Source organism: Thalassophryne amazonica, chromosome 19, assembly GCF_902500255.1.
Source record: "Thalassophryne amazonica chromosome 19, fThaAma1.1, whole genome shotgun sequence".
In the NCBI taxonomy this organism is placed as follows: Eukaryota; Metazoa; Chordata; class Actinopteri; order Batrachoidiformes; family Batrachoididae; genus Thalassophryne; species Thalassophryne amazonica.
Genome location: NC_047121.1, coordinates 53859840 through 53881684, shown reverse-complemented (window position 1 = coordinate 53881684; position 21845 = coordinate 53859840). Strand labels below are relative to the sequence as shown.

Genomic DNA, 21845 nt, shown 5'->3' with positions numbered 1-21845 from the left:
CAGATGATGAAGGTAAAACCTCTTAAATCATTCTAAAGTCAGTTTTAAGCAGAAATAAGGCAGTTTTAAGCAGAAACGTGGTGAAATTCCGTGAGGCTTTGAAATGTGAATGCATCAGCTCGCAGTTCATTTAGCCACGGCCCTTTGATCGCTTCCGTCGCCTTTTATGATGAAATAATGCAGAATTTATGTGGAAATGATTTCTGTACAAAAGTTTCAGATATCTGTCACTGAGATAGATGACTGGAAGCAGTTTGAAGCAGAAACGAGGTGTTAATCCGCGAACTACGTCATCGGGGGAGGGGGGAGCAGATTTTTAGGGGGACAGTTTGGTCTGCGACACCGGCCCTGAGGATCAGCAGGGGGAATTTACTGACAAACCCCTCCCATGCTACTACCCTCTCCTGAGAACAGTGTTAATCACTGAAGTCACATGGTAGCGTCTGTGGCTGGAATGAAAACGCACACCATCAGTTTGCCTAAAGCCTGCACATGCAGGAGAGTGGACTCGTACCGACACATGGGAGCACTTCCCGCACGCTATTCCCGCCCTCGTGGCATGACAAAAGTGAAAGCACACGCTTGCTACTAAAGTTCTAAATATCCTGAAAGACGGGCCTCTTCAACAGGTTCGCGGGTCATACAGTGGCACGCAGAGTGGCCATTGTGCTTTGTCATTTTCCAGGTGACTCACATCACTACACTCGACCGTGCTGGAGGCAGAGCACTCGGAGATGCTTGCGGCATTTCAAAATGCATGATTTTCAGCCCATTGCAAACAAATCACTTTAAAAGATCTGTTTAATCTATTTCGAGCTGTTATTATGAGCCGGGAGGGTTGTTCAGATAAAGAGACTGAAGCGAGGTTAACATCAGAGCATTGGACAACTCTTCACATACGTTACCAGCCTGAGAGCTGTCAACTTTAGTATTTGTTTTTACGATACACTGTGCAGATGATCTGCAAAGAACACAGCATTTAGTCAAACAACAGTCACGGGCTGAAATACCATGAGATTAACTGGAAAGTGACTTTGGCACAATGCGACACAGTCCCAGAGGCCCGCTGGTGCTGCTCCTTATCCCTGGATTCTGCAGCGTGGTGTGGATGGACAGTACCCATTTACCGCTGGGTGGACTGAGACAATGCAGGTGATGTGTCCTGTCCAGAGACTGGCTGTGCGACCGGGATTCAGTGACATGTCCAATACAGCAGGAGAACGTTCAGTCATAGAAGTCATCCGTGTCGGTGGTGAGAGGTTGTGGACGTAAGGCTGCTTCAATCTCAGAGTTGCTGTCATCTGATTCACCCCAGAAATCTATAGAAGAACAAATGGGAAAGAAGCCAGAATCTTATATTACTGACAAGGTTGCAGAATCTTTACAATGCAGTGTTTCCATTGGAGTGCTACAGTAGTGTTCAGAATAATAGTATGTGACTAAAAAGATTAATCCAGGTTTTGAGTATATTTCTTATTGTTACATGGGAAACAAGGTACCAGTAGATTCAGTAGATTCTCACAAATCCAACAAGACCAAGCATTTATGATATGCACACTCTTAAGGCTATGAAATTGGGCTCTTAGTAAAAAAAAAAAAGTAGAAAAGGGGGTATTCACAATAACAGCAGCATCTGCTGTTGACGCAAAACTCAAAATTATTATGATCAAACTGCTTTTTTAGCAATCCTGTGAATCACTAAACTAGTATTTAGTTGTATAACCACAGTTTTTCATGATTTCTTCACATCTGCGAGGCATTAATTTTGTTGGTTTGGAACCAAGATTTTGCTCGTTTACTAGTGTGCTTGGTGTCATTGTCTTGTTCAAACACCCATTTCAAGGGCATGTCCTCTTCAGCATAAGGCAACATGACCTCTTCAAGTATTTTGACATATCCAAACTGACCCATGATACCTGGTATGCGATATATAGGCCCAACACCATAGTAGGAGAAACATGCCCATATCATGATGCTTGCACCACCATGCTTCACTGTCTTCACTGTGAACTGTGGCTTGAATTCAGAGTTTGGGGGTTGTCTCACAAACTGTCTGCGGCCCTTGGACCCAAAAAGTACAATTTTACTCTCATCAGTCCACAAAATATTCCTCCATTTCTCTTTAGGCCAGTTGATGTGTTCTTTGGCAAACTGTAACCTCTTCTGCACATGTCTTTTATTTAACAGAGGGACTTTGCGGGGGATTCTTGCAAATAAATTAGCTTCACACAGGTGTCTTCTAACTGTCACAGCACTTACAGGTAACTCCAGACTGTCTTTGATCATCCTGGAGCTGATCAATGGGTGAGCCTTTGCCATTCTGATTATTCTTCTATCCATTTTGATGGTTGTGTTCCATTTTCTTCCACGCATCTCTGGTTTTTTTTGTCCATTTTAAAGCATTGGAGATCATTGTAGATGAACAGCCTATAATTTTTTGCACCTGCTTATAAGCTTTCCCCTCTCCAATCAACTTTTTAATCAAACTACGCTGTTCTTCTGAACAATGTCTTGAACGTCCCATTTTCCTCAGGCTTTCAAAGAGAAAAGCATGTTCAACAGGTGCTGGCTTCATCCTTAGGGCCCTGTCCCACTGGCGTTTAGGAGGATTTGCAGATGGAATGCGCACAAAAGTGGCCCACATCCACCAAACAACCGCAATAACCGTGTAACATTCCTGTATGAGTCGGCCACCATCCGAACACGTCCGTGATCATCCGCAGAGGCACGCATGTCCGCAGCCAGGATTTTTCTAGCGACTCAAAAATCCTGCTGCGGATGAGATCCGCATCACTGCCTGAACACATACTGAAGACATACGCAGGACATACACAACCAACGCGCCGCATATCCCCTGTCATCCGCTGATATCCGCAACCGACGGGTTGGAGTGGCTTGGCGGCAGACCGGGACACCGTGCAAAACAGATATGACGCATGCCCAGCACGGCCACATCACGATCGTAAATGGTATATCGCGCATGCAGACAGAGTGGGCACGGATGAAGCGAGTGCATCACGGCCACTGTGCCCCTCTTGGGGGCGCCTCCGCGGTTGCCTTTGCTTCTGTTCCCTGTTATATCCGCTTTTCTTCCTTATGTATTCGCTGATCCACCCCGGGACATTTGTCATTTGCGCCCACCTTTGTTGCGGATGCTCAGCTTTTGTCTCCTCATTTCATGCGCAAATCCTCCTAAACGCCAGTGGGACAGGGCCCTTACATAGGGGACACCTGATTCACACCTGTTTGTTCCACAAAATTGACGAACTCACTGACTGAATGCCACACTACTGTTATTGTGAACACCCCCTTTTCTACTTTTTTTTACTCATAGCCCAATTTCATAGCCTTAAGAGTGTGCATATCATGAATGCTTGGCCTTGTTGGATTTGTGAGAATCTACTGAATCTACTGGTACCTTGTTTCCCATGTAACAATAAGAAATATACTCAAAACCTGGATTAATCTTTTTAGTCACATAGCACTACTATTATTCTGAACACTACTGTACATGGACAGTAATAATCTGAATGACACCACAGTCTGAATAAGACACTAAACCTTAACCCAAATGAGGTCATTATCAGAGTAAGCCATAATGTAATTAAGACATGTTGAATATTCCCACCATAATCTGATTGTGAAGGTTCACTGTAGGCATGGAAATGCCTTCATCCCACCATGAAGTCCTAGTGGAGTTTCACCAGCCTTGTGCAACACAAGGGACATACTGTGGTTGTGCATCATTAATCAGTCCTTTTTTTATTTTATGTCTCTGGGACTTTGGTTTGAATTCATGGTAAAGGTTGCTTGGTTTTCTGTACCTTTTGTTCATTATTGCTGATGACTTTCTTGACTTTGCACATCCTTGATTCAGTCATAGTATTTGTGGGTACATTCCCTGATGAGTTCTGCGTTTGTGGTCTTCTTCTGCTGATTCACTTGTGTTTTCTCCTGGGTAGTTTGTTCTGTGGGATCAGTTTATCTTTGAGTAAAAATCGACCACGCCTCACCGTGCACGTTTTCTGTTTGGGTTCCATTCTGTTCTATTCTTCTTTTGAAGTGAGTCTGACAACGCTTTTCAGGGTATCGCTTGGAATAGCTCAAAAATAGTCCTTGGTTTTCTTGTTTAGTTTATTATGGTTTGATCATAAATGTAAATACACAAAAGGTTCCCCAAATGTTATTCATGAGAGGCTTGATGGCAACATAAATGAAGACTTTACTCGGGTGGATTTGGCTTCAAGGTCATTTTCTTTTACACATCTTTAAAAGGCATTTGCACTGAAATAAAATCAGTTAATCTTCTTGTAAAGCTCAAAATTTATGAAGTATGAACCTCTTTATGGTGATCCCTTCGATGTAATTAACCTTTCTTGCCACTGCACCTTTGAAAGCAATTCACACGACTTTAATCGAGACTCACCTTTTGACTGTGTTGCATAAAGACGCATTGAGTTCGTCTTCCCCTTCCTGAAAACACAAAGATGGTTCACAGTTGAGTAAAGTTATGACTTTAAACCTTCTCTGAGAAAGACCCAGAGTGACACATTAAAAAGAAAGAAAGAAACAAACCATAGCGCACCAGAACCAGTTTATGCACCATGCACAAAGCAGACAGGATTACTTACATGAATGTATATTCATCATACTACAAACTCAAGAAGGCGGAGTTTGTTTTGACTGACATTCATGTCTTTGTAGCTAATACAATAACCAATAACCAGAGGAAAAGGTTACAATTAAAGTACATCCTACCAGCGGTGGGCACACTTCTGATAATCCGATAACAGATAATTATCGAAGATAATGTTTTCAGTATCGGATTATCTTTTTAGATAACTTAAAAAACCATTATCGGACCAATTATCTTCCGATTAATTTTTGTCCGATAACTTTTAAACCGATAAACAAAATAAACAAAGCTAAACAGCGACAAGCATTTTTAAAATTAGTTCAGCATCCACCTGTTAAGTTTTGTAACAGACGCATAGTTATAACCTTTGCAAACAGAAGAGAACTGCTTCTATAAAAAGCATCTCAATCCTCTGCAAACAAAGGACAAACACCCCCAAAAGGAAAAAAAAAAAAATTTCCTTTAACACCATACTGATATGCTGGCAATATGACCTAAGTCATCCAGAGGCATACATTTTTAACTTATGGTTCAAATTTTAACCAAACTAATTTTGGACAAGTTATTTAAAATTACTGTCATGTCTGAAGTTTCATAAAGTAAAAATATCAGATATATGTTTTAGTTTTAAAGTAATGTGCTAATTTTTAAGGTTTTGTGAGCACATGCTGTGCCCCGCAGTGCATTTTGGGTAGGATGATGTAATCTCAGTACGTCACGACAGGACAAATGCATTTCAGACACTCTGTTCAGGCTCCATGGACAACAGCATTAAATTCTAGTGCCTAAAACTCTCGAATATATTCTCTGCGTTTATAGATGTTGATTTTTTTTAATTGCGTTTGCTAAATTCCACGCATTTTAAATGTGAGCAGACAGGGATTATCTAGAATTTGTTTTGAAAGCCTCTACTGCCATCTAGCCTCTACTGGCCAGTAGTGTTCATGGCAGTGTCTGGGAACCAGTAGATGGCAGTGTTCTATTTATTTTGACCCCGGTTATGTCAGATGACTGTCAAATCAACTTTTTTGCTTTGCAAATGGCTTTTTTTTTTTTTTACAAATGAAGTTTAAAAACAAAACAACTGCAAAATAATAATAATAATAATAATAACATTATTACAAGACAGCTCTGCAGTGTTTGCACAGGCACAGTGCGAACGGTTGGATGCTGCTTGTAGCTTTCAGCAGCAGGATAACCTCACGACGGCCGACCACAATAATATATCAAACAGGTTTGATTCTCATTCGACCATACGATTGGCGATCAGGAGGTGGTCGTCAGATGTTGACCGCAGCTTGATACTCCATGAACACTACACGATGCAGGACGCACGAATAACCTGAAACTTGGTCCAAAAAATTCCTGCATGAAAAATCATCTCGCACACTGTAAAGCACGTTTTACATCATCAAATGAATGTTGTAAAGAGAGAATGTGGAGAGAATGTGCGCATGTTTGCGCACATTCTCTCCACATGCAAACAATTTTGCGATGACACTTCCAGGGCTCTGTAAAAATGCCTGTTTTTACAAATAAAAAAATGGAATATTTTACAAAAGCACATTTAAACACCAACACACGACAGACGTCACATTAACGTGTTGGTTTACATAATGAATGACTGAACCAATCAGTGTTTAGCAGAGGCACGTTTAACCAGAATCCTTTGCGATCTGTCTCTTTGTTACAAAACGTCAGAATTAGTGCATTATTCAACATTAAAAGATACATGTTATATTTTAACTTTGTACAAATGACAGAATTGACATTAATTGAGTTATTCTATCGGTATTAATGTTATTTATAAAATCAACACCATAACTCAATATGACTTTATTTTTCAAGACCTCCGCATGACCGGAGCTTTGTCATTGATAGAGAGCTGGCTTTACGGCTGCTCTCAGGGTGCCTCTGTGTTGGGAAGGCTGTAATAAACAAGAACTTCCAGCAGGGGCCGAATGCTGAAAGAAAAAAGTGTGGTCTCATTGTTTGGGTCGCTGGGTGCCTCTGTGCTCGGAGCGTTGTAGTAAACAAGAGCTTCCAGCTGGGGCAGACTGTTGAAAGAAAAAAGTGTGGTCTTATTGTTTGGGTCTGTTATTATTTTTAATATTATTAGAAGCTGTTAAATTTGTTTTACTAGTAGTTGTAAATGTGCCAGAGATACTATTGGAATTTATCTGTTATCAGTTATCTGTAACTTCCGATACATTTTTGGGTGGTTTATTGTTTTATCTTTATCGAAGATAACTTTTAAGTTATCTGATTATCTGTTATCAAAGTTAATTTTTTGGTTATCTGTGCCCACCACTGCATCCTACGTGTATCTGGAAACTTCTAAAACAACACAGATGGATGCCAGAGTGACGCAGATTCGTCCAGATGAACTGTCCAGACCACAGACTCTATAAATCCTGGACAAAGCCTGTGGGACCTCACCCATAGGTTTTCTATAGAGACGTGGAACAGCCAATAAGACCATGTTGGCAGCAGTGCCTATGTCACAATGAGCTCCTCTCTTCAAGTCCAAACCAGCTAAGCTAACAGCCTAGTCTCGGTTCGGGTGTGTATTAAATCATATTTTTGGGGACTGCATGGAAGTTCTTGTAACTTTTTTGTTTTGCTGTGGACCTTCAAAGATTATAAGCCGTTTATTTTCTCAATCATGTATTAAAAGGTACCTGATCGATTGGGCTACGATAGCTGCAAAAAGTGCTAACACCGTTCACATACAACATTAAACAAGATGAGAAATTCACTCAGTGTGAATATTGCAGCAGGACTCAGTCTTAGATGATCTGTGAGGATGTTTCACCTCACGTTTTTTTAAATGTTTTTTTTAATATACATATGTTTACATTTTTAAGCTTTTGGTTAGAGGGGTGGGCGTTTGAAGGTTTTGCTTCTGTCCACACTCTTTCGGACACATGGGCGCATTGCCAGATTGTTTTCTTTGTTTTCGCTGTGAGGTTATTTGTTATTTTGGGTCTGCGTGTGCCGAATAAATTCATTCATTCAAAGTGACCACACCCACGATTGAACATAACTTTTTGGCTTATAATGTATTAAACTAAGAGGATAGAAAAAAAATCACCCCAGTGCAGTTGTCATGGAGGAGGAAACTCTCTATAGAGCCCAAAACCATTTTATATCACACTGTAAACATGTTTATTTCTGCTCTAATGGTGGACATTTTAATGGACATGGAGATGAAGGGTAACCTACTCGCTTTTGAAGATAGCCTGAAGTGGCCAGTCAAGCAACTGCAACGATTTCAAAACATGCTTATTTAGGGTTCTGCTCCTTTCTCTGCCCCTGACCAGGGCAGCATCTACATCTGGAGTTGGTCCTCAGGTGCCGGACTGTGGCTGCTCACTGCCCCTAGTGGCTGGATTGTGTGTAACTGTAATTAGGATGATTAAATGCAGAGGACAAGTTTCATTGTATGTATATATGTGCAATGACAATAAAGGCTCTATTCTATTCTATTTCTTCTTCGGGGTGGACTTCAATTGAGTCCATCAAAGCTTGCTGCTTGGTCCAAATAGAGAGCAAGTGAAGACAGTCAGTATGAATACTCCCTTTTCTATGCACAAAAACAAACATACAAACAAAAAAAAAAAAATCACCTGTATTTATTTTCCTACTTCTCTGAATGCCACAAGAAAGGAGCAAAGCACGCTGATATATGATTAATACAGTAGGTGGGAAAAGTGCCAGAGTTTCTTATTCTGAATCATTTCTAGGCGAGTTTCAGAACAACTTTTCACAACAGCACCAGCAAATGTTCTATTCAATTCAATTTATTTAAATTTATTTATATAGCACCAAATCACAACAAAGTTGCCTCAAGGTGCTTTACACAAGTACGGTCTACTACCAAGCCCCAGAGCAAGAACACAGGCGCCAGTGGTAAGGAAAAACTCCCTCTGAGAAAGAAACCTCAAGCAGACCAGACTCATAGGGGTGACCCTCTGCTTAGGTCATGCTACAAACACAATTGACAGTACAAATATACAGGACATTTTGGGAGTCCATGCTGGTGCACAGGGCGGGTGGGCTGCAGAAGACACCCACTCCCATCTCTGGATAGAACTGCACCTCAAACAGAAAGAAAAAAAAAGAACCAGGCATCAGAAAGATAACAAATACAGTATAATATGTCAACATTAAACAACAAGAAAAACAGAAGAAATACTAAGGTGATCGCCTGCCACTAGCCCTAAGCTTCACTAAAAGACCTAGACTTTAGATAAAGTTGAGGCTGCGGCACGCTCAGTTTACTACTAAAATTAATTTAAAAGATACTTTAAATTTAAAAAAAAAAAATTAAAAATACTATGCCAGTATGCTCGTCACATGAAAGGGAAAATAAGTGTGTCTTAAGTCTGGACTTGAAAGTCTCCACAGAATCTGACTGTTTTATTGATGCAGGGAGATCATTCCACAGAACAGGGGCATGATAAGAGAAAGCTCTATGACCCGCAGACTTTTTATTCACCCGAGGGACACAAAGTAGTCCTGCACCCTGAGAACACAGAGCCGGTACGTAGGGTTTAATTAGGTCAGCTAAGTAGGGAGGTGCCAGTCTGTGAACAATTTTTAGGGTAGTAACAGAACCTTAAAATCTGATCTCACTAGGACAGGAAGCCAGTGAAGAGATGCCAAAATGGTTGTAATGTGGTCAAACTTTCTGCTTTCTGTCAAAGGTCTGGCAGCAGCATTTTGAACCAATTGTAGAGCCCTAATGCTGGACTGCGGTAAACCAGAAAATAGAACATTGCAGTAGTCCAATCTCGAAGAGATAAACGCATGGATCAGGGTCTCAGCATCAGCCATAGACAGGATGGGACGAATCTTCACTATATTTTGCAGGTGGAAGAAAGCAGTCCTCGTAATATCGCTAATGTGGAGGTCAAAGGACAACGTTGGATCAAAAATTACCCCAAGGTTCCTCACTTTGTCAGTGTGATGTATGACACACAAGCCTAGGCTAAGCATTAGCTGGTCAACTTGATGCCGATGTCTCACTGAACCAAGAACCATCATTTCAGTCTTATTAGAGTTTAAAAGTAGGAAGTTACTAGACATCCAACTTCTCACTGATGCAAGGCAGCAGTCTTTTAGTTGTTGTTAAATCATGGAAGAATTATTGTTAGCTAAACAGCAAAACCGGGCCCTTACCAAGACAAATAATACATAAAAACTGATCAGCACCAAAACCAGACATTCCAAGTAAGTTATTTAAACAGAGACAGCGTTATGCTGTTAGCTTGTGTAAGCACAGTTATGTATGTACAAGTACAATCTAGTTAATTCTTTAAACAAGTATATACTTTTATTTACAGTGTTACTACATATTTTAATTAAGTGAATCACATTCACATTTTGGGAAAAAAAAGTACAGTAGTGTTCATCAAATTACCATGGCAACATCTCGAGTAGTAGCCTGCTGTCTGCTACTATAGTTGACAGTGAATGGGCAGTAACATTCAGTTATGTTTTGATTTATGTTTGAATCCAGCACTTAATAATAAACAGTGAAAAAAAAAAACTGGAGGCAATAATAATTCCACCAGTGACATAAGCGGACAAAACATTTTAACCCTGAAAGGCCGACTCACATCTCACATCTGCTGCCACAGTTTCTAAGACCCATAAGACAGGCAACATTTTGTGCCCATTAGCACAAAATGTTGCCTGTCTTATCCCAAGAAACCTTACTCTGGAGGCTGTTTAAGTGTGTGTGTGTGTGTGTGTGTGTGTGTGTGTGTGTGTGTGTGTGTGTGTGTGTGTGTTTGGGGGGGTGCGTGGGTGTCTTCTTATTACTATAATTATTTTGATCACATTATACTCTTGTGAGACTTATATACTGAAAAATAATGCCTATTATTATAATACCAACAACAACAACAACAATAACAAATAATATAAACTGTTTACTGATGCACTTCTACATCTGTGTCCATCTGACATCTTCTGTTGTTCAAAGTGCATCAAGTAACTTCCAATATGTTGTCCATTGCATGTTTATTTGTCCAGTTTGCTTATTTTTAGAATTTAAAAGTCCTTATGTTAAGTAACAGGACATGCTGTGGTGTGCACATGTGCTACAGAGTTCCTGTCTGTTGTGAAACTTACCCCAGAGAAACACTGTGTTAAAAGGGGGCTCTACATGCAGAAGAAAGGTGCAACTTATATGCTTTATTTCCTCTTCAAGAGGCATTTTTTGATTGGTGTGATTTATACCCTGGTGCAACGTATACTCCAGAAAATACGGTAAACAATTTTCAGTTTGTGGTGGCGTTTTGTTTAAGAGAAGTTACAGGAGTTTTGCAAGGCGGCAATGTGATCGAACAATAGAATAACAAATTTTAGCAAACTGACGTTTCACTGGATGACATTTTTTTCACCCCCTATTAGGGCTGTTAATGTTATACGTACGTATAGTGAAAAACTAAAAGTTGTGAGAGACTTCAGGGCACATGTTATTTTTGTTCCACTTGGGGTTTTATAGGTGCAGACCAAATCTGAACTCAGTCAGATAAGTTTTAGAGGTCCCCCAGAGTGACACATGTTCCTCTCCCTCCGCTGGCAAGACAACGTCACCCTAATCGCAAAAAGTGGTGGTTGATTGATCACCCAGAGGAGAACATTACTGGAATTATTGGATTACTACATTGCTTGTTTGGGGAAATTGTTGCTTTGTGGGGGGCCCCTAAACAATGTCCGATTACAATAAAATTTGGCACAGACCTTTATTTTATTAGTGGAACAAGAACAACATGTGGCCCAAAAGATTTTTTAAGATCTGACATTTAGAACAGGTCTACCCCCGACGTTGCACATTTTAAATCTGCAAAGCTCACTGGGTTAAGGGCATTTCCCAGATTAAAACATTTTTGCTGACCAAGTTGGAAACAAAACAGTTCTGCGGCAACAAAAATTGTAACAGATACAACGGGTCTAAAGTTAAAATGAACCTGAGGCAAATTCATTTCTCCCCAGAGGGGGAGATTTGCTTGCTAAGCTCAGACGGTGCAAAAAAGGGAACTTCCTTGACTCCAGATCTAATTGGGCTGAAGGACTTCCACAAGGCTCTCTTTATTTAAAAATAGTCCAGAGGCAGGGTTGCCAGGTTCCCATAGCTCTGGCGATATCGCTATGTAAATGTGTAACCCCCGAAAAAGCTTTGATCTACCTCTATGCATATGCAATAAGGCCCCCGGTTCCACTTTTAAAGGCCTCCTCTTTAATTTACATCATCACAGAGCCTATTCAAAAGTCTACAATATATCCAGGTTAGCACACATAGATCCATATGGCTTATTTGTCTGGCCCGTCTATATCTGAGCTGTGGTGATGCTTATATTGGGAATGTGTGCAGAGTTTTAAGCAGTCACGTGGTCTGTTCCTCCATCTGCATCAATTCAAACCTGTGACCTCTATGACTGTCATCCTCTTCATCACTTCATCGCCCTCTCAGCTAAGTCTTGGCACATGTGACTCCATATCGAGTACACGGACCAAATTACTCTGGCAGTGTTCCAGCTGCTATTGTCTAAACTATATATTGCTGCCGTGCAACACTCGAAGCAGAATGAGAAGATGGAACTCCTGTTATGAACAGTGAACAAATTGCCTTCTTCTATATGTAATGCACCGTACGGCCGATGCAATCATTACAGGATCACCTTTTATATGAACAAATGAAACGACCTCCTACACAATGTTTAGGTGATTTATTTATTTTTCTATCTGCTCAGACATTCTACTTAAACCTTAAAGAAATGGTAAATCAAAGCAGATGCTGACAAAGTCAAGAAGACAGAAAATTAATGGAATATGCAATTTTGATTGCCAGAATTTGTGAATTTTAGCAAATGTAAAACATTTACTAAGACAAAGAAGTAAAATTTCAAAAGAGCCATAGTTCACAGCTTCTTATTCATGAATAATTCCTGGTTTCTTTATTCTTTTAAAGCAGCAAAATGAATATTGTGAATGCTTATGTATGCAATTTCTTAGTTTTTATTTTTAATAAATTTGCAAAAATCTCCAAAAAGTTTTTTTTTTTTCACATTGTCATTATGGGGTTTTGTGTGTAGAATTTTGAGGGAAAAATTTTACTTTATCCATTTTGGAAAAAGGCTGTAACATAACAAAATGTGGACGAAGTGAAGCGTTGTGAATACTTTCTGGATGCGCTGTATTTGAATGCAAAGATGAATGTTATCGGGAGATAACATCAGGAAATGGCATATCCCCCACGTCCCCACAAATACTAGTAATACAAAGTGGCGGGGATCACCCGAGTACCCCCGTATGTTAAATATGAAAGAAATTGGTCAACTGGTTTTTGAGATATTGTGTTAACAAGCGAAAACAGACAGATGGAGGGATGGACATGCTGATCCCTCTGTTTTTCATACCAGGGGGATAAAAAAGTAGAATAATTGAGATTCATACATCATTGGAAATGTTAATTTCTAATCCTTGAAGTAAAATTAAATCAGTGATTATGAGACAGCTGGATGTGCGTCTGCCCACAGCAGGCTGTCCTAAAAACAGAGACGGTGTATTCCCTCACTGGTTTCTTTGTTGCATAAAGATACAATGACATCTCTGAAGGATTTCTGTGACTGTGCTTGGAAAGCCTGTACGTGCAGTAAAACAGCAGTTGCCAGGTTGTTTCACCAGACTAAGCACAGAGAAAGCCACAGCTGAGGAAAAAAGTCATAAAATCAAAGCCTGAATTCTCCAGAATGCACACCAGATACTCTAACACCTACTGGAAGAAAGTTCAGTGGTCTGATGCAGAAACTGAGCTTTTGTGACATCAGCTCAAACCATGCATGCCAATATACATACAGCATTGAGGTGGCAGCATCGAGCTGTGAGGATGCTTGTCTGCTGTTACCCTTGAAGTCTTGGTGGCTGGAGATATGTTGTCCACCATGACAGCACTGTGTCTTAGTGGTTAGCGAGAAGGATCCATGTTCACGTCTGACCTGGTCATTTCTGTGTGGAGATTGCATGTTTACAAGCTGGGACAGCATACACTGAGATGCATAACCATCGGTGCTGAGTATAGACTAGAAGTCCTGAAGTCCAAATGGGAAACATTACTGAAGGTAGCTGTGAGAACCACAGACAGACGATCCAGTGGAACGTCTTGTTCCAGAGTGAAAGCAGCTGCTGCACAATGAACCGGGCATTGTGTTGGTTGACAAGGAGCAGAAGAAGGCTCCTGATTCCTGAGTGACTGCAATATCAAGAAGAATCCAGAATTTCTGAGGCTGAAGGCAGAACAAGATTGGATGTGGATGGCGAACTCCAAAGTGGTTGGATGGATGGATAGCTTTATTATCATTGTCATTACAACAACGAGATTGCCACACTCACATTCCACAGACAAACAGCAATTAATCCACAATTATTACTTGTTTATCGTAATAATGGCACACATCAAAATTAAGACACATATACATTTAACATTGTTATGTGCACTAAACTTGAAACAGTCCTTTTTCCAAATTGAGGCAATGTGAGTGTGTGGTAGCCGCTGCAACTGGAGTCGCGCCACCTGCCAGCTTGGGAAGAACGGGGGCCTGCTGCAGGGGGGGGCAGGAAGGGAGGTGAAAGGGAAAAGCTGGAGCATGCTTCAGTCCATGTGTAAGTCTGTGAGTTTATTGTCTTTGTGGGTTGAGATAAGAATGGAGCCGAATAATCTCACCAAGGCCTGAATAAATTCCTCTGGAGGTAAACAGTGGGCAATTTGTCCTTGAGGCTAGATAAGCCTGGAGTGTTGTAGCTGAGCAGTGAAAAACACTTAACAGTTCCACTTGAACAGCCAAATCCCAATTATGAATTTAGAATATTCCCAATTATGAATTAAGAATATTCACCAGCCTCTGAAACCTTCAGCTTCAACTGCAAGGCATGCATCAGCTCCAAGGTGTCATCCAATTTGCGTCTGAGTTCAAGAGTCAATGCAGTCTGAGAATGCACTGCCTTGCCAACCTCGTTAATCATGACGGACAAGCAAGGGCCCGTGGTTCTTGATACCGCCGTCTTGCCAATTGTCCGGTAGATCAGGGCAGCACATAAGCCAAAAAGTACCAGCCCTGCTGCCATGAGACCAAAGATGAATAAATCCTCGACTTCCTCAATGGAGAAAGGCACCAAGCATGCAACACGCCAAGACCCCCAGGAGTCGAGGACATAGCCCACAGGATATGTTCCATCTGGGCAGGTAGGATCCCCCGGTCCTGACCTTCTTGTAGGAAAAAATGGTGTCAATAGCATTCAGAGACCAGCTGATGAATTCCATGGTTAATCCAATAGTAGTCCAATAGATCCATAATCCAATATAGTTTTGAGGAATTCACAGTCTGGTGAAGTAGGGACTTGAAGGTTAACCCCTTAACGCCCGAATTTATATAGCTGTATATAAAAAAATGTTTTGTGTGTGTTTTTGCCTTTAAGTAGATGGTAAATAATGAGATTATTAATTTCACCTTTGCACAAAAACTAGATAGTAATATTGGGTATTCTGGTAATGACTTTATGTTATAATGTTATAATAATAATGATGGTATGTTGCAAATTTGCGACAACGGGCATACAGGTCAATTTGGTAAGTTGCATATTTGAGTCAGAGATTGTAGCATATATGCGACGATGGGCATTAAGGGGTTAAAGGCAGAGAGATAAGGGAGAGTGGAGGAGATGCAACCGCCTTCATCGGAGTCAGAAGCTGTATATGTGCTGTTCCATGGAAATTATGAGAATGCTTCCAAAATATTCCAGGAACATCATCCAGAACAGTGTAGTCCTAGAAACATCTAATGTCCTGCATAATACCTTGAAATTTCCAAACTTAGAGAAATAGAGTAGATCCAACTTTTATCTGTGCATACTAGGTTGAAGAAACTTGTTTGCACTTTGAGAGCAAAGAGCATCATTATTAAAATGAATGTATAAAGAAGGCAGCACAGTGGTTTGTGGTTAGCACCTTTGCCTCACAGCAAGAAGGTCCCAGGTTCGCATCCAACCTGCTTCCTTTCTGTGTGGAACTTTCATGTTCTCTTTGCGTTTGCATGGGTTCCCTCCAGGTACTCCGTCTTCCTCCCATCCTCCAAAGACAAAGCAGATTAGGTGAATTGGAAAGATGTACTCCGATTCTTACCCAATGACCACTAGGATAGACTCCAGCCCCCTGGGACCCTTAACTGGAGTAAGCGAGGTTAAAAAAAATGAATGACTGGGCTGTATACATCTGCGCCCCCCCCCACCATCTATGTGATTGTTAAAAAATAATAAAGTAGTAACAGTCCTGGAGGTACTGTAAATGTAGCACTTGCAACACCTTCTTCTTCAGCAACCTTAGATTTGGGAATGTCTTTCAGAATATCTTGTGCACTTTATTTTGAATTCTTAGGCATTGACATACATAGAAATATCTGGAGCAGATGTGTCACAGTCAAGTGCTAATTTGAGTGGTTTGTATAGCTGGAGATTTGAATCCTACTTGACTAATTATACTAAAAATATTTATTTTTGTTTGTATAGAGAACTTTTTGAAAGGTTATTGTAAAATCTGTTTGGACTATAAGATGTGATGAAGTGAAATAACTATTTCTGGGAGGGGATAAAAGTGAAGAGTTGAATATATACTTTGGGTAAAACAAATAATGAAGTACTGCACCCGTCAGCTTTTAAAATGGAACAAGAGGTAAAGTACAGACATTTTCAAAGCACACCTAAACCGTGGGGACTAGTGTATCCATTTGCATCTGTTTGCAGCAGATCTTAACCAGGCAATGCAGCAGCATAAATACAGCAATAATTCATGCGATTACTTCCTCTCCTTTGCTACAATAATGGCTGTTACAGAGAGCAAATTGGGCTTTTTCTTTCCTACAACTTCCCCTGGGATGCGAATGGTCTATCAGCTGTTCCACTTCAGAGAGGGAACACGACTGATTTCAAGACAGCGCTATTACCATCGAGAGCCCAGTCCGGATCTGACCCCACCAATCTAATATTCCGTTTCCATAAACATTTATGCCAGTTCATCCTCTGCTGAGTTTCCCTTAATTGAGGCAATGATCTGAATATGTAAGACTGTGTTGGGCTGTGTTTTCACCAGCTCTAGTAGGCTGAGGTGAATATAATGTGTAAAATGATGCAAATTACAGCTATTGCAATGCTCCTGTTTCCAATGCCCATCTTAACACTTTCTATGCAATTGTTTCCTGTTGTTGTTTTGTCTGCTGTACATGTAACCATAGAGAACTATAGGAGATCTGAAATAGTGACATGTTGTGATAACAACAGAAAAAACTGGAATGGTTCTCACAAAAAGCATACTTTTGCCATTGCCATAATGGCTACCACTAGGTGTCAAAGTCCAAGCCCTTGTTCACGTTGTGACATCTAGGTAATGGATCAAGTGAAATACAGTTGAAACCTTGTGCACCCTGTGGCAGCTACAGTAGCCACGAAGGCCCAACAGGAACCATCAACACGAGATGGCTAACTGGGCTTTGGTGAAACAAGACATCCTCAACAGCAGAGGAGGTGATGGCTTGTCAACCAATGGCTGTGAAGGCAGATGAAGGCTGCAGCAGGTCCTCACACCCTAATCGTCTGGCATTTCCCAGCCATTGGACCAGACAAAACAAACAGATTCTGCATACTTTCAAGTCCAGATGCACTTATTTTCCCTTTTTGTATGGCTAGCATACTGATATAGTATGTTACTATGCCTTTTACTCTTTTAAATTCATTTTATTAGTAAACGGAGCGTGCCGCGGCCTCAACTTTATCTGAATTCTGGGTCTTTTAGTGAAGCTTAGGGCTAGTGGTCGGCGATCACCTTAGTATTTCTTCTGTTTTTCTTGTTGCTTAATGCTGAAAAATTATTTTTAAAATGATACTGTATTTGTTTTCTTTCTGATGCCTGATTCTGTTTTTTTTTTCTCTCTCTGTTTGAGGTGCAGCTCCATCCAGTGATGGCATTGGGTGTCTTCTTCTGCAACGCTCCCGTCCTGTGCACCAGCATGGACTCCCAAAATTTCCTGTATATTCCTTTCGTCAATTGTGTCTGTATCATGGCCCAAGCAGAGGGTCACCCCTTTGAGTCTGGTCTGATTGAGGTTTCTTCCTCAAATCAGAGGCAGCTTTTCTTTACCACTGTCACCTGTGTTCTTGCTCAGGGGGTTGATAAGTTTAGACCTTACTTGTGTGAAACACCTTGAGGCAACTTTGTTGTGATTTGGTGCTATATAAACGAGATATATTGAATTAAATTAAACTGAATCTGTCAAGAATCACATGTTTAACATTCACATTAAATGAGCCCACACACAGGCGTCTCTAGATTGACTCGATCAAGAGACATTCTTCCTCCCCACCGAGGGATTGCCACGACAAATGTGTACCCATTTATTGACTGGGAAGGTGATCCTGAATTCTTTCTCAGATAATTGTCACAGAACATTGGTTATCTTTGCTATGCATTAATTTGTCTTTGTTTTTTGGCACTTGGTTTTTGAGTGATAACTGGAAGACAAACAGGTATAAAATTGGAATTTCCATCCAATTTCGGTGGTGTAGGTAAACCCAAAACAAAAAAATGAGAGTGACTGAGGCATTTCTGTTTAAAATGCAAAATGCGCTTTTCAATATTAAATTCAAATGTACACAAAATCCACAATCCGGATCAGATCCAGATCAAACTTTGTCAGGTTATAGTGAGTGCCAGTCTGCACCTCACTTTCAAATATGAGCATGATTGAGGCACGTTTGATTAAGATATAATGTAAAATATACATTAAATGGGGTTTTCAATGTTACATTTAAATGGCCACAAAATCTGTAATCTGGATCAGATCCAGATCAAGCTTTGTCAGTTGATAAAGGATACCATCCTAAATAACGCTCTCAAATATGAAAGAAATTTGATCTTTCTTGACAGTTATGAATTTTGAAAATTCAAGGTTAAAAAATAGGGATTTTTCCTGACTTTGACAAATGACCTTGAAAAATTGAATGGGTTCTTGCCTATCAGGATATGAATCCTCTGTAAAAAAAAAAAAAAAAAAATTCATAACGATTAGTAAAAAAGTTGTGGGTTACAGGCTGTTCACAAACAGACAAACAGGTGTGAAAACATATTGGGAAGCACAAGAGACAATAAAATATATCAAAATTTGGGGAAAAAAAAAACACCAAAAGGTAAACAAACAGTTAAATGATTATGAAGTGCAGGATAAACAGGGGTGCATTTCTATGGCACTTTTCCATCTAGCAGGCAATCAAAGCGCTTTGGAATGAAGACTCACATCATCTTCCCCAGCCAAGGCCGGTACCCATTTTCACAGATTGTGGACTGAGACAATACAGATTAGGTGTCTTCTTCAAGGTCACAGACGGGTAGCACGAGCGGGATTCGAGCCCAGGTCTACATATTAGTGGGCCAGCTCCTTATCCACTGAGCTACAAGAATACAAACACTACAGAGGATAAAATGTGCTGGTTGTAAGAGACATTGCACCAGTATAATAAGTGAATGTGTACTCCATGGGCTGTGTGCATACTCGGGTCTCTTAGTCCTCTGTCCTCTACCCTCCTTCATCCCCTTCCTCACAGTGGGGAGCTGTAAAGTCTGAAGTCCCAGCGAACAAATGACTTTTTAAGCATCAAACCAATCGAATTCTAGTATAATTGTTTGAGATAACAAAACTGGATGGGACTTAAGAAAGAAATATTTAACCAAATCTTTAAAGAGGAAATGGAATCATTTTTAATTGGTGTGAATGTTTGTTAAAGGCCACAAGAACACTTTTTGGATGTTGATTGTTTAGACAAAGTAAATAATTTCAAGATGTTTCTTTACACTCTGAACAATATATTTATTTATTTTTCACTAGTTTCTGTCAGTTTATGGATTATTTATCACAACAATAGTAATTAGATTAATTGACAATCATTCTAATCTTGGAGCCACATCAGTAAATACAACCCCTGGCAAAAATTATGGAATCACCGGCCTCGGAGGATGTTCATTCAGTTGTTTAATTTTGTAGAAAAAAAGCAGATCACAGACATGACACAAAACTGAAGTAATTTCAAATGGCAACTTTCTGGCTTTAAGAAACACTATAAGAAATCAAGAAAAAAAGATTGTGGCAGTCAGTAACGGTTACTTTTTTAGACCAAGCAGAGGAAAAAAATATGGAATCACCCTGTAAATTTTCATCCCCAAAACTAACACCTGCATCATATCAGATCTGCTCGTTAGTCTGCATCTAAAAAGGAGTGAACACACCTTGGAGAGCTGTTGCACCAAGTGGACTGACATGAATCATGGCTCCAACACGAGAGATGTCAATTGAAACAAAGGAGAGGATTATCAAACTCTTAAAAGAGATTAAATCATCACGCAATGTTCCAAAAGATGTTGGTTGTTCACAGTCAGCTGTGTCTAAACTGATGACCAAATACAAACAACATGGGAAGGTTGTTAAAGGCAAACATACTGGTAGACCAAGGAAGACATCAAAGCGTCAAGACAGAAAACTTAAAGCAATATGTCTCAAAAATCGAAAAATGTACAACAAAACAAATGAGGAACGAATGGGAGGAAACTGGAGTCAACGTCTGTGACCGAACTGTAAGAAACCGCCTAAAGGAAATGGGATTTACATACAGAAAAGCTAAACGAAAGGCATCATTAACACCTAAACAGAAAAAAACAAGGTTACACTGGGCTAAGGAAAAGCAATTGTGGACTGTGGATGACTGGATGAAAGTCATATTCAGTGATGAATCTCGAATCTGCATTGGGCAAGGTGATGATGCTGGAACTTTTGTTTGGTGCCTTTCCAATGAGATTTATAAAGATGACTGCCTGAAGAGAACATGTAAATTTCCACAGTCATTGATGATATGGGGCTGCATGTCAGGTAAAGGCACTGGGGAGATGGCTGTCATTACATCATCAATAAATGCACAAGTTTATGTTGATATTTTGGACAATTGAAAGGATGTTTGGGGATGATGAAATCATTTTTCAAGATGATAATGCATCTTGCCATAGAGCAAAAACTGCAAAAACATTCCTTGCAAAAAGACACATAGGGTCAATGTCATGGCATAGGGTCAATGTCAATGAGCAGATCTGATTTGATGCAGGTGTTAATTTGGGGGATGAAAATTTACAGGGTGATTCCATAATTTTTTCCTCAGAATTGAGTGATTCCATATTTTTTTCCCTCTGCTTGGTCTAAAAAAGTAACCGTTACTGACTGCCACAATTTTTTTTCCTGATTTCTTATAGTGTTTCTTAAAGCCAGAAAGTTGCCATTTGAAATGACTTTAGTTTTGTGTCATGTCTGTGATCTGCTTTTTTTCTACAAAATTAAACAACTGAATGAACATCCTCTGAGGCCGGTGATTCCATAATTTTTGCCAGGGGTTGTATGAGGACTGTTGGAGGAATAATGCTTACCCAGCAGGCTTGGACACACTGAGAGTGAGAAAACTGCTTTTATTTACCCTTGCTTTTTTTTCTTTTTTTTTAAAGCTGCTGCTGCTGCCACCCACACACAAATACTAATAGCACAATAGCACTTTTGCACAGCGACGCTTGTCTAAAGGTAAAGGGAGACCCGTCACCTCATCATTCCCATCAACTCCTACTCCCGTCCCAGCTGTGACCCCGTGGAAACATTGTTTAGGCTCAGTGTGGATGCACTCTAACAGGCCTGAAAAGCAGCAGGATGGAGCCCTCAGTGGGGGCAAACACAGAGGTGAGTGGGCACTCTCTAACGTGTGACTGCTCTCTGCTGGTACTCAGAGAGTACTGCAACACACAGAAAGGCTTTTGATTCACGCCAGAAAACCACTACAGCCAAGTGATAGATGATGGATTCCCAGCATGCAAAAAAGGAAATAAAATATATAAATAAAGCTGACTCAAGGCACTTCAGTAAGTAATGTGAACGCAGGCTGACTCTGTTTCCATCCTTATACTCATAGCTGTAACCAAAAAAAAAAAAAAAAAAGTTTTCAATGTAGATCAAATCTGTATCACAGTTTCCACAAGGGCAAGGTGGCAATTTCAGATGTTCTGTGCAAAACCTAAAGATAATTAATGTGCAACAATATAAACTACAGGAAATGAGCAATGGTCACATTT

General features: G+C 40.2%; 1 protein-coding gene across 1 annotated transcript in view; it reads right to left on the bottom strand.

The window, feature by feature from the left end:
- Positions 1-639: 639 nt before the first annotated feature.
- kiz (kizuna centrosomal protein) overlaps positions 640-21845 on the bottom strand; it is an 80723-nt gene continuing 59517 nt past the window's right edge. The window contains exons 14-15 of the mRNA XM_034159535.1: positions 4427-4473; positions 640-1319 (exon numbers count right to left, since the gene is read on the bottom strand). Of these exons, the coding sequence (XP_034015426.1) occupies positions 1225-1319; positions 4427-4473 (142 nt within the window). The 3' untranslated portion in view covers positions 640-1224. The remainder of the gene's footprint in view (positions 1320-4426; positions 4474-21845) is intronic.